The sequence below is a fragment of the Cebus imitator genome, unplaced genomic scaffold (assembly GCF_001604975.1).
Source record: "Cebus imitator isolate Cc_AM_T3 unplaced genomic scaffold, Cebus_imitator-1.0 Scaffold45, whole genome shotgun sequence".
Lineage (NCBI taxonomy): Eukaryota > Metazoa > Chordata > Mammalia > Primates > Cebidae > Cebus > Cebus imitator.
Window position 1 is genome coordinate 2,586,454 of NW_016107360.1, and position 26,816 is coordinate 2,613,269.

Here is a 26,816-nt window from a genome sequence, read left to right on the forward strand (position 1 = left end):
AGAACATCTCAATGTGACTTCAGCATTATTTACTTTGCATGTAGCTCTATGTGATTTTCAGATTAAAATGGCATAGTTAGGAATGTTCTGTGGTACAGCCATATGTGACTTGGTATGTGTGTTTTCTGTAGCCCAGTTTAGATTATGTCTTTTGAAACCCAACTATGTATTTATAAGGCAGACCTCTCATTGCATGTTTAGTCTCCATTATGGATGACAGGCCAGTTTTTGGAAATGAAGACTTCTCTCTATTATAGTCTTAAACTTCATTTTTTAAATTTTGGTTTTGGCTGTTATTTAAATAGAAATAGCAGGTGTAACGTTTATACTATTTTACTCTGTGGCGATAGTGGGCTCAGAAAACACTGATTAAGGATAAGTTCCCACAGTGTGACATCACCTTGACAAATTCACATCGGTAATGTCCACAAAGACCAGTATATTCAATCCTAATGTCAAATGATACTCACCATAAAAAGTATTTCCCCAAGGGACAATAACCTCATGACTTACGACCAACATATTCTAAGAAACCAGATTATAAGTAAATGTATGATGGCAGAATATTGACTCAAACCCATGCTTATTAGTTACATGGCTTGAATGTTTAATAGCATGAGGCTAAGATGGCTGACAAGATCTGCCTCTAGGGGACTCAAATGTGGCAGGACAACCACAGAGAGCCTCAGAAGTGGCCTCAAACCCAACATGAAGCAAGTTTCGGGACTTTCTACTTTAAGGGCTAAAGCATTAGTATTTCAGACTTCATAGTGTATGGAAAAAAAAAGCCAAATAATTATTATACTGTTAATTTTAAATTTCCATTAAATATCCTCATTTCTTCCCTTAATATTTCTCCCTAGAAGGTAATAACCTTATCTGTACATCTCTGTTTCATTTTTTTCCTCATTCTCTGTCCATATAGATCACAAATAGATTTTATTATCTTGAACAACTAAGTTCTGGCCCTAGTTTTATATTCCCACCCAGAAAAGTAAAGCCTGCAGTAAGCTAAACCCTTTCTGTTGTTTGCAAAGTTCTGCTTTTTAAGTTTGTCCCCTGAAGGTCTCATGCTCTGTGCCAAATAGGTTTTCAAACTATTTACCTAATAATTTCTAGGAAAACATTCTGCTACTAAGAAAAATGATACTTCCTACTGACAAATGTAGGAATTCACCTGCCTTGGGACCAAACACCCTCTCCTCAAAGTAATCCTTAGGTGGGCATTGACAATGTTCACCCTGACAGTGTTCACCTTTGTGCTCTGCATTTCTCCGACTCCAAAGCTAACACATACCCCTTCTGATGGATCCTTCATGAAACAGATTAAGTATATTATTGTCAACTAAGACTAATCTACAATCTATTATATATTTTCTAATTTGAGTTAGCTCCCCAAGAACATGAATATAAGGAAGTATTAATAGCCTTTGAGACTTTACTTGGTTCTCACTAACTCACAGTTTAATCCAGTGTGTCCAAATTTCTAAGCAAAGGCTGACAAACAAGGTAATCAGTTTTTTTTGTGTGTGTGCCAAACAAATACACACAGGTATATTTATTTCAGGAACCAAAAGACTGCATTTACAAAATATATTTGAGATGGAGATAGTTAATAAATTAAGGCCAAATTGCATCCATATGGTGAAAATACTAGTAAAAGATTGTTTTGAAATTTAAGAGGTTTAGGACAGTTTCAAAATTCATTTCTCATCACATTTCCAGCATTGATAAGCCTTTGAAACTTAAAGCCAGAGAGGAGCTTATTATGTGACAAATTACATTAAGGGTTCCAGAATTTAATGTTATGTCAATTCTTAAAATTTGCCATTATTCACAAGTTATGTTTATCATATGCATTCATCAAAATCAAGAGAACTTTAGAATAATTATAAATATTTTTATCTAATATTAACCATTCACAGGCTATAACTGCCTTCTGCCCGTTTTGCCAATGATGTATTTATTAAGATATTTTAATAACAATTCTAATATTTTCCATTTTAAGCCAAAATGTTTGCCTACCACAACGATATCTGCATTTTTTCAATACATGTTTTTGACACTAGAAAACAAAGATCAGTCAATACTTTAATTTCTCAAGCATTATAAACAGACATAAATGATTCCTTAAAGCAGCAATCACCTTTAGGAAAAAAAACAACAACAAAAAAAGTTCTTTTAAGTGCAGTTTATGCATTTACTAATTCTGTGCTGCATTCTCAGGATGATGGGCTGCACATGATTAGCTCATTCCTTTTATGTTACATTACTTAATTTAAAAATCAACTTTTATTTCAGGTGCCATAGTAATGTCTCAATGTCGATAACAGAATTACAATGAGAAAACCTTGAAAAGAATACATTTAGTTTAAATTAAGCAGAAAAGAAAAAAGGAAGATAAATTTAGCCAAGATTCAATTTAGGATTTAACCAGAATATTTAGTTCCTTTAAAAAATACAAAGTATAGCCATTTCAAATGAAAATTTCTTAAGAAAATCCAATCCTTGTTAAATGAAATGTTTTTAACAAAAAGAATTTTCACTATCAGTGTATCAGAGTCTTTATTACTCAGTATTCTTACCAATGCCTGGTGGTGTTAGACTCAATTTTTGTCTGTCTGCTGGATTTAAAATAGTGTCTCATTTTGGCTTAATTTTCAGTTTTCTGATTACTAATGTGATTTAACATATTTCATATGTGGATTGGGCATTAGAGTTTCTTTTTCATCACGTGCCTATTTTCTTTTGCCAACTTTATACTAGGTTGTCTTTCCTAACTTATTTTTTAATCATTATTAATATATATTCTGAATACTCATTTTTGATTGATTAAATGCACTGTAAATGTTTTCTCTCAATCTGTCATTAGTACATTTCCCTTTTTAAAGCTGTCTGCACAAAATTGTATTATTATGTTTATCAATCTTTTTCTTTGTGATTTGTGCTCTTTTATATCTCATTTAAATCAATTCCTCACATTAGGATTTAAATATATTCTTTGTGATTTTTTTCTTGTAAAACTTCTAAAGCTTGCTTTTTACATGTATGGTTAATCTTCTTGGAATTGACTTTCTGAGTGAGAATGTATGTGTATATGTGTTTGTATAGTTTAATATAGAAGAAGCTTAGAGTTTAACATGGATTAGCAATTAGCACCAATTAATGAAAATCTTCACTTCTCTATAGTGCTAGTACTGACATATGTAAAGTTTCCACCTATGTGGGCCTAATTGTTCTTGGTCTGTTCTCTTACCTATTTTCTCTTGGTCTGTTCTCTTACCTATTCTGTTCTATTACCTATTTGTCTATATTTGAACCAATAATATATTCTGTTTTGTACAACTTAGAAAATAACTCCTGAAATCTGATAAGGCACATATCCTCATTTTAAGTTCCTTCAAAATTTTGACTTTTCTTGGAATTTTGCTATTTCATGTAAATTTAGAGTAGCTTGTCAAGTTAAGAATAATATTAATATTAAATACTGATTGTTTTCTATCCATGGATAAAATGTATCTCCCTGTTAATTTTTTTCTTTATTGTCTTTTATCTATGACTTCTTCAATTCAGGGCACTTTACTTGGTTTAACTATCACTAAGGACTATTTTATTAACATTTTAATATTATGTAATATGCTAATAGTTTATTATATTACATAATATTGAAGTGTGAGAGTAGGCCTGTGTGTGCCAACACCCAATTATCCTATACTGCAGTGCTTAGAGAGGTCTAAAATCTGTTAGTTTTACCTTTTCTTCTTTCTCCTTTATTTTATAAATTGCAGTCTTTTTGTTTATTGTTGTTGTTTTTCTTTGCGTTTTTTTTCTGGAAGAATACCCATTTCCAGCAGCACCCTTTCCTCCTTACTATTTTGTTTGTTTGTTTGTTTAATCTGCTGCCAACCAAGTTTTTAGATTTTTTTCCGAGATATAAGTCAATTTATTTCAAGTATGAGGTTTAAAACATAATAATTAATCAGCTACTCATTGTTGATTAAATACTGTACACCAGTTTTTGTATTAGACATTCTAGGTTTTCCCAGCAACACTACTATTTGGGATGGATGGTAATCACCAGTAGATAGATGAAACTAAGGATAACATGCCTGAGATCATGAAGTTAAAATGCCGTATAGTCAGGATTGAGTCCATGTCTATCTGTGTATTTTCTCCTAGCACCACCTTGCCTCTAACACATAACAAGATTTTAACATTGAAATTTAATCAGAGTTAGTGTGTTGTACAATTCCAAAACCAGACAACCTGATTCTGAAGCAGCATTGGTACCTTTCCTTGCCCTTGGGGCCATAGATCAACTGCTGTGCCAGTTTGTAGGGAGGGAGAGTGGTTGGGTAAGTAGGAGAGACGGAGGTATGTGGGGGCTAGAGCTGCAGGAAGCTTTCAAAGATGGTTGTGGTGAGCTGAATAAAGCATCTCCAGTATGTCAGAGCTGCAGATTGAGGAAAGGAAATAAAGAGAGTTTTAAGATATTAGCCTGTTCTGCTGCAAGACATGTTTTTATAACAAAAATTAAATGTGATTTGTACATAGGTGATAATGAGCATAAAGTGATGTTGGTTCCTATATGATTTTTTTCTAGGCACGAGGAACCAGATGAGTAGAAATACAATAATAATTTTTAGTAGTAAATGGGAAAGAAGAAGCCATCAACTGGGTTGCGACATTGCCAACAAGAGGCATTTGGAGTATGTTTAAGAAATTAAAAACTAGTATCTGCATCCAGTGAGTCACTCATCTAGTTCCTCATGTCTAACCTTGTTATGCTGTACGCTCATGGCAGGGGACATTTCTTTTTAGCCCACATAAGCTACAGCCCTGCGGCAGGGCTCCAGTTCTCCCAGGAGTGCCTCAGCCCCCATCATTCCTCTTCACTGTCCTCTCCATTGTTTTGTGCATTTGTTCATCCATTTTGGTAGCCTCTGGCCAAACTGAGCTTCGGGATTTTTAGAGAGGGCAATCCAACTTTTATCCCCTCTTAACAATTATAAATATCAATAATAATAATATTATATGATAATGATAGTGATTATGGACATGGTGGTATAGTTACCAAATAACAGGTTTTGAACAGTTTGCTTATAATCCCATCATCTCATAAATTTGTTACTTAGGGTGCCAATTTAACAGAATATGAATTATTGTGTTATTGCTGCATACCTGTACTATTAGAGGTCAATTGTTTCCTTCATGGTGTTTAAAAATTATAAATAATGGGCCAGGTATGGTGGCTCACATCTGTAATCCCAGCTCTTTGGGAGGCCAAGGCAGGTGAATCACCAGATCAAGAGATCAAGACCATCCTGGCCAACATGGTGAAACCCCGTCTCTGCTAAAAATACAAAAAGTAGCTAGACGTGGTGGTGCATGCCTGTAATCCCAGCAACTTGGGAGGCTGAGGCAGGAGAATCACTTGAACCCAGGAGGCAGAGGTTGCAGTAAGCCAAGATGGTGCCACTGCACTCCAGCCTGGCAATGGAGGGAGACTCTTGTCTCAAAAAAAAAAAAAATTATAAATAATGGGCCTTACTTACTTAGATACTACTTTTGGGTTACTCAGTGGGTATTAACTACAACACCACTATAAACTGCTGAACACTATGGGTTATAGTTGTAAGGATTATACTTGGTTCTGTTTACTTTGAGTGCCAGAGTATTTTTATCTTCAGTAGTCAGAATGTGTCACCCCAGTATCCATTACAATTCTTAAGAAATATATTTTCATTCCAGGCTTTGGGAAGATGATAAAATGATGTCATCTGAGTTAATCAACTGGACAATGGCTTACTTTCCTATATAAAGTAAGCAAAATTATTCAAGGCAAATGACAAGCTGCAATATGAATCTTCAGTTCCTTCCTCACTGTGGATCTAGTGTATGCCTTTAGCATGTGGAGTTAAGCCCAGCCTAGATTGCTTGCCTTGTGTAGTCTGAATGCTTGAGTTTTTCTTTTGGATGGGACTCAGTATTGCATGATGACTTTTGTCTGGTTGTTAACTTCCTCATGTCCAGATCCTTGTGATTCTGCAGAATAATGGTTATTACCTGTGGGTGACTTTATGTGCCAAGTCTTTACTACCAGCATTTCCAAAGGGCTTGGTTTCCTTCCAATCCTTCTGTCAATTGCCTATCACCAAGTTGTATATGTCTGAGGATATACAACTTCAGGAGCCTCTGTAACTCTGACTGTGCTCTGCATTTTCTCTGCAAAATTAAGCCAATGAAAAAGATTATATTCTACTCATTCTGGCAAGAAGGGAAGATGTCTGAACTGAAAACAGGGGTACAACCGGGGACCCTGCTATGCCCTGTCATACTGTTAAAGTGTATCCCTGGCTGCTGAGCATAGCAGTGTGTGCCTGCAATTTCAGCTACTTGAGAGGTTGAGACAGGAGAATCACTTCAGCCTAGGTGTTTGGGACCAGCCTGGGCGACATAGCAAGACCTGGACTCACCAAAAAAAAAAAAAAAAAAAAAAAAAAAAATTTTTTTTTTTTTTTTTTTTTTTGGTTTTTTTTTTTTTTTTATTTTTTTTTTCTTTTTTTTTTTTTTTTTTTTTTTCCTTGGCTGTCACTTTTCAGGGATTTTTTTTTTTTAAAACTGTTTTCCCCCATGTGGATATTGTTTGTATTTTTGTCTTGATCTCAGTTATCTTCCACCAATAAATACTTAAGATGTTGCTATAGTCATTGAATCTTACAAATAATTATTACAGAAGGATAGAAAATGGTATTGAAGGATTAAAACATAAATTATGAAGAAAAGTAACTGAGCAATGCCTTATTTATTATTTTCTTAGAGAACCATGACATATTTTTAAGAAGACAATTTTTGGCATCACAAAGCATAATTTTTCTTCCTGGGCCATTGAATCAAAGCACTACTGAGGGAGCATTAACAGCCAGGTGTGCCTGGCTCTACAGGTCATGGGCCTCCTGTCCAGTGGTTTGCTGCCCTTTCTGGTCATGCCCACTTTGCATGAACACTGACTGTTTTTCTTTCCAGAAGCCATTGAAAGAACCAACACTTGTCAAAGCATATCATCTTTGTTATCTAAATATGAGGATGTTCTTAAAAACAGAACAAAACGTAACATATTACTTTGCAAGACAAATTTTTTTTAAGTACTGGTTAGAAGTGTGACTTTTTCCACTGCTGCTTTTTTTCCATTAAGAATTAGCCAAAGAAAATGACAGTGAATTATGCATTATATACTATATGCATTATACACAGTGACTTATGCTTTATACATTACAAAGAAAGAAGAAATATCGAGGAAATAACTGGAAGCTAATAGATAAGAAATAAGTGCTTAGGTCGGGGCAAGAAGAAAGTCAACTTTTGAATTTTATGAAAGAAAGGCTTCAATGAGTAGTGTGTGAAGGGGTGTCTCAAGAACAGGTAATTATTGCTGAAATGAGGGAGATACCATCTTAAGCAACTAGAAAGGACATGTGTGAAAGCATTGATACAGTCAGGTTACAGTGATTTTTGAAGACCCTAAGTAAAAATGAGAGCAAGGTTTTCAGAAAAAGCAGAATAAAGGAAAATAAACCCACAAAAGTGAATTGGAAGAACTTTGACCAATAAGCTATTTGATAGTGGATGTGTTTTGAGGATTATTTACAACGTGTATCAGTAGGTATTGTTTTTATGATCATAGGAAAATCCTGGGGAAGAGTGTTTTTGAGTGGCCATGTGTATGATGTATCTTCTTATCAAAGTCTCTCTATGTTAAGAAGGTTAATTCTGGAAAATTTTAAATTGCTTCTGGATATACATAGGAACTTCTGGCAGAATTTTTCTTTTCTGGAAGTAAAGTCATTGACAATTTTTACAAATCAAGTTCTTTCTGTTTTTTCTTTTATTTCAAATTTTCCAAAACTGATACTACATTGGCAATTCTGTTAAAGTTCAAAATTAACAAATTTTATTACCAGGAAGGCTTATATCATGACTGCCTAAATGTTGTTTTATTGGCCCAGATTCAAAATTCAAAATTTGAGTATTATTTTAGTCTTTCTCTTTTCTATCAACTGATTCAAATCACAAATATTTAAATTTCTGATGGCCAATATATTCTGTGTAATGATTTACACATTTTTGAGATGTTACAATAATTCATGATTCATTTGAAAATGGGAAAAAGAGTATTTTAGTTTGACCCTCATGCCTAGATACTTAAAATATGGTTATGGGGCTGGGCATGGTGGCCACTGAAAGCCCAGCACTTTGGAAGGCTGAGGTGGGAGAATTGCTTGAGTCAATGAGTTTAAGCCTGGGCCACAAAGCAAGACCTTATCTCTCAAAAAAAATTTATTCAGTCATGGTGTTGTGTGCCTGTAGTCCCAGCCACTGAGATGAGAGGATCCCTTGAGCGTAGGAGGTTGAGTTTGCAGTCAGCTATTATTACACTACTGCACCCCACCTGGGTGACAGAGCAAGATACTATTTTTTTAAAAAAAATATATGGTTATAGGTATTGAAATACAAAGGTAGCCCTGTTATTGTAGAACTTGGTAATCATTTCTCAACCCCCATGTTGGTTTCAGTTTTTTTATTCACGTAATGCTATGTGCATGTGAAGTGCATATTTTAAATGAAATCAAATGCCTGAAGTTTTTGGATATTATATCCACTGAGTATTTTCTCCGTAACTTATGAAGGGGACAACATTAACTTATGTTTGTGGATTCCCTATTATTTAGCCCTTAGAACCATTTAGCTCTTAGATTTTAGTGTCATTTAACTAGGCCTCAGTTTTGATGTCAACAAATAATTATTCACAATTGAAATAATGAAAAAGCATTAACCAGGCATGGTGGTGCATGCCTATAGTCTCAGCTACTCTGGATTCACGTGAGAAGTACTTGAGCCCAGGAGTTTGAGGCTTTCATGAACTATGATTGTGTCATTGTGTGGCAGTCTGGGTGACAGAGCAAGACCCTACCTTTAAAAAAAAAAAAAAAAGGAAAACATAGAAAATTTTAGTTCAATTAAGGTTTTGAATTTAAAGTAACTAAATTTGGGTTCCAAAGGGTCTCTTCTGCTTATTACCAAGTACCACTGAGAATTTCCTTCAGACATAGCCAAAATAAGAAGACAACAGTCCCTGGTACATTACAAAATACAGATTGTTATAGCTTTAGGTGAAATAACTAATGTTAGCTTATTGATTTTTAAATAGACCGTCCCTGCCATTTGGAGAGAAAACATTAGTTGGGGGGAACACATTGTTTACTGAAGATATTCCTAGGTTCAAATTATATGACAAACACAGATGTAATTCAGTGTACGAAATGAAGGTTCTGTATTTCCTGTGAGTGTTGTTATCAAGCTTTCTCATATTTAAATTTCAGAACTGGCTTTATAAAAAGAATATAGCAAATAGCCCAGCATATACCACCACCTTCTTGTTCATTATTTCCATATCTTCTTTGGCATTTGGGAATCATTGAGTCATTGAATACAAATGGTTTGTTAGTAGCCTTCAGAGTGACAGTCACGTGATGAAAATTTCCATTCTAACTTTTCAAATTTAATTTAAATACATTTATTATATATATTTATTTTTTCTTTAAGAAACAAAACACAATAATGATTTTTATATTTTGTTTTATAATGTTTCTAGCTGATCTTAGTTCAGCTATACAGAACTCAGTTATCTTAGTTTAGAATACAGAATTCTAAGTAGTCCCTCAATCATTTAGTTCTTAATTTATATATTAATGCTATATTACAATCATAATGGCTACTGTGTGTTGAGTACTATTATGTTATTATAAAGCTAGGAACTTTATATTTACTGTTTCTAAATATTAAAGCTATACTGAAAGGCAGATTTTAATATCACCATTTATAACATGAGAGAATTGTGACTGAGAAAGGTTAAGTAACATATGCAAGTTGTACAGCTTGCATAGTATGTGGCAGAGACAAAATTAAAATCAGATTATATCTCAATTGAGGCCTCTTATCCATTAAGCCACATTATTTGAAATGTTATTTGTCTTAGTCTCTTTTGTGTTGCTATAACAGAATACCACAGACTGGGCAATTTATAAAGAAAAGAAATTTATTTACAGTTCTGGAGGCTGGGAAGTCTAAGAGCATGGTAAGGGCATCTTGTGAGGCCTTCTTATTTCATCATCCTTTGGTGAAAGGCAGAAGGGCAAGAGAGCATGAGAAAGCAAGAGAGGGCTAAACTCCCTTTTATAATAAACCCACTCATGATAATGACATTAATGCATTCCTGAAGGACCTAATCACCTCTTAAAGGTCCCACTTCTCAACACTGTTGCATTGGGAATTAAGTTTCCAATATGTGAACTTTGAGGGCAAACTATGCCAGTTATGTAGTTGTATTTCATATAAAAGAGATGCCATGATTCTCATGAATCAAATTTAATATCTGAAGCCAAAGTTTCCACATTTTCCAGAATATATCTCTCTGATCTAGAAAGTATATGATCATAAGTCCCTTCCTTCAAAAGGCTTAGACCATGTAGGATCTCTTTAAAGCTGAAAAGACAGCCTTCAAGTCAATGAGAATGTAAGGTAGAACTTCTTTTTATTAGAGCTTTGATGTTCTCAAAATGTCTCATCAATTTGTTCTGTAGAAAAACTGTAATAGAAGCCAGTATGGCCATTAGACAGAACCAGGGAGACCCTTAAGAGCGTAGAAACAATTTTTAAAATTGTTTTCAGTGAAAATAGTTTCAATATAGAAGTGGAAATGTTTTAAGTAAATTCTCTGGAATCTCGAATGTCTAATTCCTTGTGTTTAATTCTAGGAAAATAAAGTAAAAGATAATTTATAATCTCCATGTTTTATATTGATAACATGAAACTTATGTATGGCTATAATTTTGCACAGAAAAAAAATAATAGATATGGGGAAGAGTGGTAGGTGGAATGGGGAGGGATAATGCAGAAGATGGTAGAAATTGTGTGCCTGCCATTCATTTGTGAAAATAAGTATGAATGGAAGTGCATAGTTGTCAAATGTTTTATCTACATTTCTGTAGATTCATATGTGTCTATTCAATCAACATGTGGTTGTGCCAAGGAGATAATCTTTGGGGGGTGTTTTGGAGGATGAAAGGGATTTACTGCTTTTAGCTCCATAAAGATGGTATACCAGCAAAGACCTCTATATCCTTTCTGTGGGCTTACCAAATGTGGAGATTTTTATATTGGATACCAGGAAAAAAATTACACAAGTAGACTGCTTATAAAAGAAAGTGATGACTAAAATAAAGGTATTGAAAGTTTGAAAATAAAGGGATAGAAAAATATCTACCGGACAAATATGAATAAAAAGAAAGTCTGTTGTACTAATCTTGAGGCAAAAGACATCATAAGGGACAAAGAAGGACATTATATGCTGGTAAAATTAAAAAGAATTTCCCAAATGAAAAAGAGTGAGGACAAAACATCATTTTCAAAGACATGGAAGAATGAAAAATTTGTGTGGATAATACCCAGGAATTATGTCTGTTGCATGAGTTTGCTAAAGAAAGTTAGGGGTTAAACTTCTAGGTCAGGTTGTTGTCAAAACTTGAATTTTCTTCCAGTGTGTTTGCTTCTGTTCTTGGTGCTGAAATAAGAGAAGTCCTGAAATAGGGAAGATTCCATAACCATGGGATATGTGATATAACCATGGGATATATGATATAAACATAGTGATATGGCCAGTTGTAAATGTTTGTACTTTAATTATCTGCCATTGCTATAAATATTTTTAATCTGGCAAAAAATAAGTAAAATATGTTTTAGGTGCTTGCTGGTTCTTAAATTCAATAGTTCACACCCAACTAGATTGAATTATGAAGTCGGAATTGAATTGCTACATTAAAAAAAGTTGTTGCTATTTTCAGAGGCAAGCTTTCTAGAATCCTCTTGATTTAACTTGGTTGTAGGTCATGGTATGGTATGGCACATATCGACTTGACCTTTGTAGAAAGAAATGATGTAAAAAGCTCTGGCTTGACTTCTTGATATCTGCTATACTTACGTTAGCACAGAGAAACTTAGTCTTTCACAGCTCTCAAATGTATATATCCAGATTCTACACATGACAGAAATTTTGGTGTTCAGAATCCTCTTTATTTCCAAGTTGATAAATATTATATGTACAGCTATGTAAGAAGGAGACTTATTTTGTAGAGTAAAATAAACTTTTGATTCATACCAACTACTGAAGATCAGAATGCTAATCCTTTTTAACTGGACTTCTAGAATTTTTTATTTTCATAGTCCTGTAGCTAAAAATAGTGTTTGCTTGAACTGGAGCTTTCCATTAAGAGTTGCTGATCCTGTGAACACCTTGTTTGTAATATAGCTTAGTCAACATAGGATGAGTTAGTCAGTGTTAACTTGTATTTCAAAATGGTGTTAATTTGCTTAGTTTTCTTATGCGAAATATTAGTTTTAGGATCGCAGAAATACTATTTATATGAAGTGTAAAAATTGTGTTATGTTTCTCAACTGACCTTTGAAAGGAGGCAAAGTCGGGTCTGAAGCTATAGTATATTTCTTCTAGAATTTTAAGTGGAATTTTGAGTATTCAATGAAATTTATGTGTTAAAGGTAGAGCATGAAGGCATTAGCCAATGCAATCGATAACCACAGTTTTCTGGAAGCTCCGTCATGACTACAGGGTTACTAGATCCATTACTATAAAGCAGAGTTACACCTTTTTGTACTAATTTCTTGGTGCTGATACCTGCTAAATGCCTCACAAGAAAGATATTTTAATACTTTATTCACTCAAATTGTAGTAGATAATGATGGACACATTGAGATTATTTCTGCTACAGTCTGATACCTAGTCTTTTTCACTGATTGGTCTATGCTGTGGGACAACAACAAGGAAAGAGAAATGCAAAAAGTAAAAGTACAACTAAACTGCACTTTCTTTCAGTGAGATCCTTTATTCAGTTACATACTTAGCTTTTGACTATGATTTATTTTTGTTATTGATACTTTAATAAGAAACAATATAAAATGAATAACAATGAAATATTAGAGGTTGAATAGTATATTAGTGATTTACTCAATATCAGTAGTCACTTAATAGGTTTATCTGAAGAAGGAATCATTTATTCATTGCAGAAATATTTATTGAGTGTCATTCTATGTGCCAGACATTATGCTAAGCTCTGGCGATACAGCAGAAAGCAAAATGGAGTATCTTTTCAAGTTGATGCATGAAACTTTTTATAGCTCTGAGTAAATAATTCAACATTTAATCAATTATGTAACTTTCTTTAGAATTTATACAGTTTCTTAGAAAAATAGATGAGTAACAGCTTTTCAATATTTTAATAATCATGAATTCAAGGTCCACAGAAGGATATTTTTATAACCAGTTATATTAATAATAGTATTTATTGAATGTCTGTTTGCCAGGCATTATATAATTCTCTGTCATTCTTATAACAATCCTGAAAGATTTATTATTTTGAATCCATGGTTATAAATTAACATTCAGGGAATATTTGAACAAAATTTAGTTATAGAGTTTCTTATCAAACTGTATAGTAATCACCTTGACTGTATTGTTTCTAAAACTGAAAATTCCATGAAAGTAGAGGCAGTGTCATTCGTGTATACATTTATGTATTCAGGGCTTGCACTGTGGCTGTGAAATAGTTGATATTCAATATATGAAATAACTCGCTTTCATAGAAAAAAATAAGCTTCCTTTGATTCTATCAAAAGACCATTAAGTTTTACTTGTCTCTAATTACAGGACTGTACAGGGCCATATTGATTTCTCCTTCTCTGCCGGCTGCCTTGGGCTCTGCAGAGAGGGGCTGATGTGCACTGGCAAATAGGAAAAATAGAACCTGGAACAAAGTGGCTGAGCAGGGAAAAGCTGTGCACACATGCCCATCGCCTTAAGAGTACAATGCTGCTCTCATTTGCAAGCTAGAGGATCCCTTTCTGAACAATCCACATTAGTCTTTCATACTCCAAATAATAATAGCCTTGTTCTTACCTTGCCTTACCTAGTCTAATTACTTCCATTTAAAAAAATTGTTCTCTAAAAATATTGGCTAATTTGAAATCACACGAAAAGATAGTTTATTCTTTTATATTTTTGCCATGTAATTACTGCTTTGGAAAGGATGGTCTCAACTTATGGTTCTCAAACTTTATTGTGCATCAGAATTACTTGGAGGGCCGGTTAAAATACAGATTCCTTCCAGAGATTCTGACTTAGTAGTTCTGGGGTAGGAACCAATAAATTGCATTTCTAGCAAGTGTCCATGTGATTTTGATCCTCTATAATCCTCTAAAAATAGAATAAATTGTGGCTCAACACATCCCATTTGAAGGGAGGAGTTAGGAAAGAAATTGTTTTCAATCAGTGCAAGGCCAATGATTCTAAAGTTTTTGTTGTCATTGATTTGTTCTGCTTTCACATATAAGTCTCCCTGAAATTTTAATGCAAACATGATTTCTTAGACCCTTTACCTGATGTAAAATCTTTCCTCAGATGAGGAAGATTTCCTCATGTGAAGACCATTTGTTATTTAATTAGGCTTTCTAGGTGGGGAGAAATCACTTGTTGAGTATCCCATACTCAATTAGAATTGATGCTGTTTCTTTAAGAAATAGAAAATTCAGATAAATAAGGTCTTCAGTTAGGACAAAAATTTGTACATTGTACTTTCTTCTCCATCCCATTCCTTGGAGATATAAGGGAATCAAACTCACTGACTGCAGGCAAATGCGTATGATTATATTGCTATAACAATAGTGTGAGGAATGACAGGTTGGCAGAAGAGGCAACTGAGTGAGTGAGTGAGTGAGGGGAGTGGAGGAGCACCAGTTATTGGTGAGTAATTTATAGCATGATACAGTTGTAGAGCACAAATTCAGTATTTGAGGTAATTAAATTTTAAATCTTAGGGTTTGTTAATACATTGAAAGTGTCTGCTTGATTACAGATGATCTGAGGATATATCGTTGTGCTAGAATAAATTGGGTTACGCTATCTTCCTTGCTTGCTTCCAGTTATCAACTGAGACTGATTTTAGAAGAAAGTCTATTATAATCCAGAAAAACACAACTTGAACTTCATAATTTCAAGTGTGGAGATCCCAAAAGATAAAAATACAATCCTGTAAAAAATAATAAGGCATTCTTTAAATTATATTTAATTACATTTGAAAAGGGGGTTAATTTGAAAAACATAAAAACAAAACAAAATACTGTACACAATAAAATAGGAAATGATGGCACAAATTTTTACAAGCAAAAATACTCAGGTATACTAATAACAGTCATACCCAGTATAACAGTTATGAGCAAACTGTATTTATAAAGAAATAGGTCAAAAAGGAAAATGTATAAATGCATATCACTGTGGTTGATGATTGTGGGCACCCATTTTTTTTATAACTGTAGTCATCTAAAATTCCATGATGAATAAGCTAAGCTTTTTGGCATGATGGATCAAAAAATGCAGTGGGTCACCAACCCATATATAGTTATCCAAAGAGCCAAAATCCTGATACATTTTCTTTCACAAATGCAGATATAACAAAATATTTCCTTTGTTTATTGAAGAAATTTCAACATGTTTGGGTATGGAAACAATGCTTATATGCAAAGTCAACATTCTACTAATGCACTTCTTGCAGAGTCAAATTTCTGATGTCCAAGGCATTCATAGAGAAGCCTGCCCTCGTTCTCAGAGAGAAACTAGTTCTCCTCCTATGTTTGTTCCATCTGGGCCCCTGGTGGATTGGATGGTGCCTAACAACACTGAGGACAGATCTTCTCCACCTAATCCACTCAAATTGACACACTAATGTCATCTGGAAGCACCCTCACAGACACACCCTAAAAAAATGCTTTAATAGGTTTCTAAGAATTTAATCCAGTCAAGTTGATCTCTAAAATTGAATCTACAGGCCCACCCCTTGACAGCTTGGCTCCCGTAAGTATCTCCTTAACCATACTTAATTTCCAAATAAAGACCGTAACAACTGCCTAACATGATGCAACTAACACGATGCAATCATCCTGCATGTGACCAAAAACTAATCCCTTCTCCAGAATTCATCTTTCAAAATTTCATATTCAAGATTTTAATATTTTGAAATTGTCATTTTCAGGATTGTGGACATGAGAGATTTTAGACCTAAAGGATTTAGACTTTTGGGATTTAAAAAAATCTTTTCAGGTTTCAACGTTCAGGATTATGGCATGTGGGATTGTGTCTTTCAGGATTATGATCCAAATCCATTTTAGAAAAGGTCACTGTGAGCTAGAGGTCTGAGCATATTTCTGAAAATATTTTGGTGCCATACAGGTTTTTAATACTTTTTTTTTTGCCTATATGTCTGCATAAAAAGAAATGGGATTATCATAACTTTGAAATAACATTTTATATTAGGGTTCGATTTCCACTCTCATTTACTATTAAATTGAGAACCTGTATTTTTTGACCTTTGTTCTTTTTTTTACCTTTTTCTTTGACCAATATGTATATAAAATATAATATTTAGATGGATTTCCAATAAATGCTTATTTCATTGAATTTGAATTTATTATATTGAAAGTTTTTAAACTACCCATCTAATCTAGCCTGACATTTGTATTAGCTTGTTATAGTTCTTGTAATAGAACATATTGTCTTCTTTCCCCAAATTAGTAAAATATAGTTTTATAAATACCCCAAAAGTAACAGAGTTACATTTCTTTACTAGGATTTTTGAGATGATGTAAGAAGAATTAACTAAACATTCTTAATAATAGAAATATAGTAATCAATATAGTTGATGGTTGTTTTAATGATACCCGTTTTTCTTTTCAGAAGTAAGTGGGTTTTTTTGTAAGTATCCAATGTCTTTTCACTGTAAGATATTTTTTCATTCTCAAGAGTTAAATGAAAGAGAAAATGGCTAATGGAAAAACATGCTACAAGAATGCTGGGATGAAATGTAAATAAATGTCATGTTAAATTTTGGTCAAAATGAAGAAGACACATTATTTATGCTATTTTATATGGAATGACCTTCCTGGAACCTTTGAGAACTAGGGTAATTACTAACTCAGTCTCATGGAATTTTATTCTATTTTTTGTTTATAATTATAAAAGCTGAGAGATCCTTTTTAAAAAATGAATTGTGATTTGAAGGTGTAATCTAAACTTAAAAAGACAAAAGATGAATAGGCATATTATATCAATACTGTGATTTTATTATCCTTCTTGTATGTTGATCATAATTTTTTGTATTCTCTTAAAAATCACTCTGAAACAGATTTTTCATTAGTAGATCATATTAAATTTTATTCAGAATATCTCAGATAATGATTTGTATCATTTTGGTAAAGGACAAGATGGGAAACTGGATAATATAAATGCAAGACCTGCTTGGTTAGTTATTAATTACCTGTATTTCCTTAAGCGACTCTCTTTAAAGCTTGACTCCAATAATAAATTGTTTTGTAATCAAGTCTCCTTAGTTTCCTCATGAGTGAATTTCAGTTACTGTTTTTCTCAATATAAGAAGTTCTTGTTCTGATCTCACCACAAAAAAAAAGGGTAACTAGCAGAGGTGATGGATTTGTAGCTTCATTATGATAATTATTTCACAAGTTGTAGGTATATCAAATCAAATTGTACAGCTAAAATATAAAGAATCTTGTTTGGTTTTTCAAATATACCTCAATTTTAAAAACGTTCTTTAAATAGAAGTTTTGCAGAATAATAAAAAAAAGTTGTTAGAAAGAAATCTTAAATCTCCAAATGTAAATAGATAAAAGTGGAGCTCTCCTGGTTCTAAGGAGAACCTTCTTTTGAGGAAACTTAGGTCTAACTCCCAGGTACCCAACGTCATGAGGCAGAGTTTGCAAACCTTGATTGACTATCTCTAATTTTCTAATTTTATCTCTAAATTTCCTCCCAGGTCTAAAATGTGATGATAGTTACTACATCAATACATCATCCTCAGAGAAAATTGTTAGGTCCACACTGTTTCTAATCTTTGAATTTTACATGTGAATTTCTTAATCAGAAGTTTATTTGTAATATCAGATGGAATCAGATCTTTTTTTTTTCACTGATAAGAACAAAAGATTTTGTTGTGTAGCTTAAGTCCAATGCAGTTTGGAATAAACATTTTTTAAAAATTGTAATTTATCAAGTACAATTTTTCAAGAAGTATTTAGTGGAAATTAATCCGTGAAAAAAGAGGAGTTCAGCAGTGGATTATGTGATGAATGATTTAACATGTTTATTTCTTCCCTTTCGTCAAAACTCTGTGTCCCCTTGTCTGCCTCCTCTGACTTCATACTCTGTAGTTAACCAAGATCCCTCTTTCGTTGAATTGTTCTGGGAATCTTGAAATAATCTGATTTTTCCTCTTTTCGCTTTTGCTTCTGATGCCTTAGACTTACATTTTCCTCGCTGATTTAGTTTAGAAAAGAGAAAAGAGCTTCCATGACTAGTAGATTATCACTTTTGGGTTTGCTCTTGGAAGTGACAAGATGCTAGAATCCCACTTTGGAATGTAAAATTTATCTCTTATATAGAAATGATATAAATGTGCACCAGAGACTATAAAACTCTGATACTATCTACTGCACTGTATAGCTGAACGCCACAATGTGTCTGGGAAACTATTGACTATCATAAATGGTATTTCTATAGAAAAGTTAAGAGGCTCATATTTCAGGCAACCAATGTATAGCTGAATGCAGAACAGTCATAGTTGGGTACTAACCATATTGATTTATCCATCAACAGGTGCATATGCTTAGAAATTCTGTATTCATAAGAAATCAGAGTATTTTCTTTTCCTTTTGCAAGTAAATTGAATTTAGCCTGAGAGGATCAGACGGGAAATTTTCACATATAAGCCATGGTTTTGTGTTTTGTTTTGTTTGTAGATATAGTACTAACTACATGGGTGCGATACAATTCATAGGTGGTACTAAGATACGATATGATTTGTGAAATGGACAATTATCTTGGATAAATAGCAAGTAAAAAAATCAAGGTCCTTCATAAAAATTTTATTCTGGGGTGTGCTTGCTTTCCAAAACTACCTTTACTAAATCTCCTGTTAGTCCTGAAACTAGAAGGCAGAAAAGCTTCTAGTGGTACAGCCAACTGCAGTGTAGCCTGAGAAACAGGCAACAAAAATAGAACACCAGGATTGCTGTGCGTGGGTGAGGCAGAAACCACATTATGAGCAAAAGCTTCCAGTATTATTTTAGAACCAATACAGAGCTCTGCACTTCTCTCCTCTCTCTTCCAAAAACACATACTACAAAAATAAAATGAAATGAAATGTATGTGCATTTGCCCTCTTAGAATTATGATTCTTAATTTTTTTTCTTGCCTTCCTTTCTTTGGAAGCAAATCGCCAGTATGGAAACACAGTGTGTAAAGCAAGCTCCGAGGGAGGAAAGAGTTAATTGCTTTTAAGGCCCTGCAATAGAGAATTATGGTTTGAAAGATAGAGGCTGGACAGCTGGGTTTGCTGGGGTATTTTTAAATGCATTAATGCAGGCTCCAATCACTCGGCCATGCTTGACCTATTTTTGGCTCAGGCCGACCATTGTTCTATTTCTGTGCCTGTGGGCCATGCTGTTGTTGATTCATATGCAAATGGATTACCACTTGCTTTAGCCAACTTGAGCTGAGAGAGACTGAGAAAGGGGGAAGAGAGGCACAGACGCAGATAGGAGAAGGGCACCGGCTGGAGCCACTTACAGGACTGAGGGTTTTTGCAACAAAACCCTAGCAGCCTGAAGAACTATAAGCCAGGTTTAATTGGTTTCTTTTTCTCGTGGGTAGACTTAATAATTTTCTACTTATTCTGACAAAGAAATAACCCCGAAGCACGTTCCTATTTCCCACCTGCTTGTAGCTTCCCGGATAACCTAAACTCCAGAGAGCTATAGCATCCACTCTGTCCTTTCTGCTTTGCACACAGGTTGGTAACATGGGAAAAGTGTCCAGCTCTTTTAAAAAGTGGATGTCCATCTGAGCAGAAAGGAAATCATTGTCGAAGTTGATCCTCTGCTGCTTCTCCTCAGGGAGGAGGCAGAACCAGCGAGGGTAGCTCCTGGGGCCGGTGCACTGAGCAGTGATGAATGTTTCATGTAGCTGAAGTAAGAGTGACTGGATTATGCTGCAGACAATTTACGAGAGTGACTCCTGTTTTTCCTCAGATGGGGTGGCTGGACGAGAGCAGCTCTTGGCTCAGCAAAGAATGCACAGTATGATCAGCTCAGGTAAGATCCTCTTTCATAACTGAGACGTTTTAGGTTTGAAAGGGGGCTGGCTTGGGAAATGCAGCTAAGAAAAGCACCTCTCTTAAGGAAATTGCTGCTTTTTCGTGTTGATGTTGCTATTTTCTTGGTGCGTCTGTAGGGTTTAACTTAGATCCCTTCCATTACTGTTTCTGTGCATATTCTGTCTGCTTAGGGACAGCAGCTTCTGAATGAAATTGCAAACTATTGCTTCTGATGAAAGATGAAACTGAGATAAGTAAAATGTAGTTGGAGGTGTTTTCACCTTTACTATGCCACTAGAAAAAGGAGATCTATACTGATTGTAAGCCTATTCTAATAGGACTTTAAAAATCAGGTAAGTTCATATCGGGGCTTCTGTTTTAGCACTGGCTAGCCTGATGATTTTGTATTTACTGTGTGCCTACAGAAGCACATCTATTTATAGACTACCTCCTAAAATATGTTTGCTACAGAGTTATAAAGGTAGTTTTCTTTTTTCCATTATGTGCCTTTTTCTTGACAGCCCCAAATGAAACTGTTTAGGATGAAATACAATTGTTATTAGCAGATGCTTATTTTAATTTTCTTCAGAAACATGTGGAAAGTCTAGCATTGTCAGGCAGATGCGATGGCATAACACACATGTAAATGTGTTAAAAGCAGGTGCAGCATTTTAAAGGATAATAGAAACAGATTCTAATTTCTAGTTTCTCCAGGAGATGAGTTGGTGGGAGATGGAGCTTGTCAGCCTTGTCGATTTATACTTAGTAAATGAATATACTCTCCAGGCAATATCACTTACTTGTAATAATTGCCTTTCATATTTATTTCCTATGGCTATTTCCTAAAGCTTTGGGAACTCTTTGTTTCTGTTCCCTTCTGAATGTTTCAACCTAAAATTGGCTTAAAGTTCTCACTTAGATCCCACTTCCCATGTGGGCTTAATTGTAATTATAGATCACCGCCTAGATTTCCATGATAAGAATGCCATATAAAGCAGTGTTTACTTTGTAGAGCTAGGTGTGAAAGAAATACTCCACAGGTTGGCATGATGTCTGTTTTGGTGTTAATACACCTTCCCATATGGGGATCTATGTCTAAAGCTAGTTTTCTTTAAACCTTGGTTAGTTATGATGTTTTTAAGGTCAAAGCTTCTGTTGACCCAGTCTTCTCATGGAATCACAATAAAATATCAATTTTGCACAATTTGGCATTTATACACTTAAGTGACAGGAATTATGTTAATGAGTAGTGCCTTCTTAACAAAAGCAAACCTACCAGGATTTCAGTACCATTTATTCTTGTAGCAGCAAAGCTGACAAGGTCTCCGCGAGGGTTTAGCAGGTATGTCTCTAATGGGACTGGTCATTTAACTTAGCATTTTATTTTTAAAATATGGATGAACTCTTTGAAAATAACTGTTTTAGAAATCTTTTCAGTACTATGCTTTATCCTTTTAGTCCTCACATCTGTGTTTCAAGTTTGATATTTCTTTCATATGGTAGAAACATACATGCCTTCCAAGTAGCAAGTGTCTGCTGACTGTGAGGCTGGCTACAGGTGTTTGCAAGCTTTGGATTTTTTTTCTCCACATCTTTGATAATCACACACAACTTTACACCTATTTCAGTAGAGATGGTCATTTTCCTAGCATTTAGTGGTTTGCATACAAAGCAATAAGATTTTCAGACGGGGAAGTGTTTCAGTCTGTCCATGCTTTTGCCAGTTCTACAAGAAGCAACATTTAAGCACCAGCTATTAAATGAAAGGTGATATAGGTTAACATCAACTCCCAAACTTGTCTGGTATAAACACATAATCACTAAGTTCTGTTTATTTTTAAAACATGAAGCATGAAAACAATTGCATTCTTCCTACCATAGCATATATTTCATATATGTTCTTAAATTTAATTTAGTCTTTATTATGTATTTCCTGTGAGGCACTGGTTCTCAAAGGTGGACTCACCAGTAGCTCTTTACAAAATACGATACCTAGATTTCACTCCCAGAATTTCTGATTTAATTGGTGTGGGGGACAGCGTGGGCACTGAGGTTTTTAAAATCTCTCTACCTATTTTAACCTTCAGTAAACTGAGATCCACCGCTGTAGGGCTAGGAAACAGATGGTGATGCTGGTGAACCACTATCAGTAGGGTTTGTCCTTTGAGTTAACAGCTAAATTAGGGATGTGTTTGTCTTTAGCTACAAATCTTGTTTAGCTCCCTTTTGGACCAGTGGTCTGGATGTGATTCATAGGCTTAGAAGTAGAGAGAGTCTTTGGATTTGAAAGAGAGAAAGGATGCCTGGCAGCAGTGAAGAGGAGTGGAGAGAGCACTGTTCTAGGAGTCAGACGCTCTTTACTCTAGCATGAGCTCTGCTGCTAGCCAATTGTGTACTGATTTTTTACTTGTCTTCGAACTGAAGAATAATGATGTCCTTCTGCTTGTCTCTTAGCATTCTTGTGAGGTTCAAATGTGTCAATATGTCTTTAAAAGTTATACTCATTATTATTATTGTTGTTTTTAGTGAATGAACCTAGGATCCTGGCTTTTCAATGCCATGTTCTATCTTGCTGAACAAGCCAAATAAGTTACATTGTAGGTCACATGGGAGGAAATGATTGTTTGTTTTGATAATCCGTTTTCTTTAATTATCTTATAAATCAACTATTTTTTTTATCTTGGTCTGATAAGAGTTAAGATTTTTCCTTATGCAGATTATTACTATAGGTCAGAGTGGTTAGTGTATGTGTGTGTGTGTGTGTGTGTGTGTGTGTGTGTGTGTATGTGTGTGTTCTGTGAAATGTCTCATTATATAATAAAGTCAAGGAAGTTGCACAGTATGTGATTGAACAGTGAACCCCAATGGCAGATTTTTTGAACTTATTTTTAAAACATTGGTTCTGCTGTATAATTTACTTAGCAATTGCTTTAGAGTTCCCATTTGTTGTTCTAGTTATATTGGATATTATGCACTAATATAGATGGTTTTTGTTCAGTGCTCTTTATATACTATTGGAATACAAGTGTTTTTTATGGTTCTGTGTTTTTCTGATACTGACAGCCAGGCTAACCATCTTTGGTAGAACCAGATTCTATAATATTGTACTAATATATTTTAGTTTAAAGTTTTATAATATTAGATCTTAGAATTCAGTATGAGTGACACATTATGCCAAGTACATCCCTACTTTTGTGGCTTGTGTGGGCCAGTGTAAGTGATAACTGTGGCAGAAACTGAAGCATGCGCAAATATTGACTCAGGTCACTCTGCAGGAGCTGGCAGGATTAGGGGTGTTCTCCCGTTGCCAGGCATCTTATTTAACATGTTGGGCAGCAGAGCTGGCCAAATAATATTGGAACAATTATTACAAAGGAATTTCCTAGAGGTTGTACAGAAGTAATGTAAGATATATTTACAATAAGGAAAACTCCTATTTTGGCCATCTATTCTTATTTTATGGTATAAAAGAAAAACATTTAAATTGAAATTCTAAAATTATTTTATATGTCTTCACCCTTTTTGAATCCCTTTGTTCCTTGGTATGTGGTGTTGAGGAGAAGGAAACATTTTAGATTCGGGAGTCACGTCACTTATGTCTACTTGAAAAGCAGAATCTAATTATGAAAATGTAAGTCTGTAAAATGTTCCTGTCATGTCAAGAATCACTTCTGGTATTCCCCATAATTACTGTTTTGCCATTCTCTAACTCAGGTTATCTTCACTTGCAAATCTGTTACCAATTGAGAGAGTTGATAGGTATCAGTCAGAAATATAGTTACAAATAGGCTCATTGAGAATGGGGACAAGAATGAGTATTTTATGTTTCTAAGGATGACACAGGAGGCATAATTATTGTATGTCCGTTAAGTAGGAAAATACAATAAAACCCCTTAGGAGATGAAAATAAATTGAAATTCTGAATTCAAAAAATATTCTAAATGATGATTTTGATTTTGGAGATCAGAGATTTTGAAAATGTACCTCATAATTTCTCACTACTGATAAATAATGAAGTGAGCTCAATATAGCATGTCAGCCAACAAACACCCCTTGAACCCCTGCCACCCAATTATTCAACAGTATCCGAGTAAAGAAAATGATAGAACCTAGTGCAATAGACCTCAGAGTCTATCAACCAAGGAAAAAAATGGAAGCGGAGGTTCTTTGATCATAACAGAGAGACCTGTCTCCTGGGCTGTCTTAGAATTTTACTGGCAAGTTGACTAGCTCCTGAGAATTCTCACTAAAATTCCCAAATCCGGAGAGACGCAAACTGAATCCTCACCTTTTAGGGTTGTTCTTGTTTGCTCTTGTGACCGAGAAATAGTAGAAATGAAGACTTCAGGGCAGCACACTAAACTGGAAGAATGATTGATTCATAGCTCTTTGGAATGATGTACATCTCACCAACTAACCTTAGAGCTTCTACGAAGGAGAAACATCAACTCATTGAACCCATGGAATTAGATGTCTAAGTATTGCTTCCCACAAAAAGAGAACCTTAATAAAAAACATAAATTTTATAAAAGAAAAGCTCAAAGGTGAAATGATAAGAGAATGAAATGAGAAAGGAGATCTAGATCTCAGGAAATGAATTAAAAATGGAAAATCATAATGATTATAGAAAAATATTCATTAGAAATAGAAGAAAACAGAATAGGCTCAGGTGAAAATCTTTAGGCATAAAGTTGAAAGTTTTGAAAAACTCAGAGTGAATGAAAAAGGAAAATGGGTTAATGCAATTAGAGAAAAGTCTATAAATTTTAAAGACAAAGATAATCTAACAAGATTGTGTCCCAGAAGTTGATATTCCCAAACAATGAAACAGAAGGTAATTTTGCAAAATGAAGAAAAGTAATTCACTGAAAAAGAAAAAAATTAATTTGCACATTGAAAGACCTCTCCATCTTTTGGAAAACTGGATGCAAATGCTCAGCAGACTCATATCCTAATTGGGCTCGCAAATGCTAAATGGTAAATAATTCCTCAGGAGTTCTTGTAGGTACAGTGGAGCCTATGGAAGAAGAGACTCAGAAGGCTTATCATATGTATACTGCAAACAATATCTAAAGACAATGAAGAAAAAAGTCTCGAAAGTTCTACAAAAAGTGCAACTCAATGTGACACTTAGCCAATGTTATTAAAATAAAAAAAAATAGACAAGGTAGAAATTCTCAGACATGAAAGAGACTGCTTGACAGTGAAAGCCACACAATGAAGAGATGAACTTAAAACAAACAAAAAAACTAAATTGAGAAATAGAGAAAACATTATCAAAGTAATGAGGGAGCACTGAATGCATTTAAACAACTATTGTGTTTATAGGGCAGAAGGCACATATTATAAAGTAGGGCAATGTAAAAATATTAATAAAGCTGACCAGTGTCAGGTGTGTTGGAGGTGAGATGGAAGGATATAAGAAATGCTAATATCCTTCTTTTTCTGAGCAGGGACAGACTCCCTGCTGCTTAAAATAGAAACACATACTTAAAAAAAGATTCAAAGCACTGATTTTTAAAAACAGTTTATTTAACCTTAGGGAGGTCTTCTTGGAAATAGTATCTCTTATGTTAAGGAAGTATTTAATTCATTTATAGTTCCTTCAACTGCAGTTTTAAATCTGCTAAATTCAGTTAAATTTAAATTTAAATTCAGTTAACTTAATTTCAGTTTTTAAAAATAAAAATAACATCAGTGATATGTTCTTATTTTTGTAATTTTTAAAATCTGTCCATCTATCTCTTGAAGAATTCGTATAAAGATAGGAAGAAATCAGGAAAGATGCTGTGCTGTGTTTGGTGAAGAAGAGGGGTCTTTTCTTTTAGTGTCATACCTCTTTGCAGTGTATGAATTTTTATAATAAGTATATATCCTGTGAGAAGTGTTTCCTACACACCCCCACACAAAGCTACTATGCCAAAATACTAACAGTGATTAATTGTAAGTAGCAGGTACGTTAGTTAGGTTGTTTTCTCCGGCAAGTAAAAGAAGACTGTAGTCAGAATGATAGTCGAACAGGACATGTAATGAAATAGTTGGGTGGTTAGGCAGCAGCAGGTGGTCAAAAATGGCAGCAGCCTTCAGATCCTTCATATAGTTCCGCTCTGCTGGTCTTAGCCTTGGTTGGTGTGATCCTAAGGTTGGATCCTCCAATGGTCGGTTGCAAACAGATTTGTAGCAGCTCCAGGCGTCATGTATATTTATGCACGGCAAATTCCAGTGACAAACAAGGGAAACTTTGCCTTCTTGGCATCTCTTTTAAAGGAAAGAACTCTTACCCAGAACTTCTCCAGCAAATCATCTTTTATAATATATTGGCCAGAATAGCATCACCTGCCTTTTCTTTAAATTGTTTTTGAGAAGAGTGTGGGGCCCATGACTGAGCTGTGGAAGTAGGATACCGAAACCTGCTCGTTTCTATTGGGAAGAACAAAGAAGCAGGAAGAATATTTAGCTAGACACCAGCAGTATTTACTACAGTGTGTATATTGGTGATTAGAAGTTTCTTCTTTGCAATTTTATTTA

General features: G+C 34.4%; 1 protein-coding gene across 23 annotated transcripts in view; it reads left to right on the forward strand.

The window, feature by feature from the left end:
• The window catches only part of HDAC9 (histone deacetylase 9), a 900,368-nt gene that overhangs the window by 391,240 nt on the left and 482,312 nt on the right, over positions 1-26,816 (forward strand). For 9 of the 23 annotated variants that reach the window (XM_017526848.2, XM_017526858.2, XM_017526845.2 and 6 more), the window contains exons 1-2: positions 19,316-19,985; positions 20,224-20,286. In XM_017526848.2, the coding sequence (XP_017382337.1) occupies positions 20,265-20,286 (22 nt within the window). In that variant the 5' untranslated portion in view covers positions 19,316-19,985; positions 20,224-20,264. Of the gene's footprint in view, positions 1-19,315; positions 19,986-20,223; positions 20,287-26,816 lie in introns of those variants that run through there. The other 14 variants (XM_017526856.2, XM_037737895.1, XM_017526841.2 and 11 more) reach the window with 6 other exon arrangements.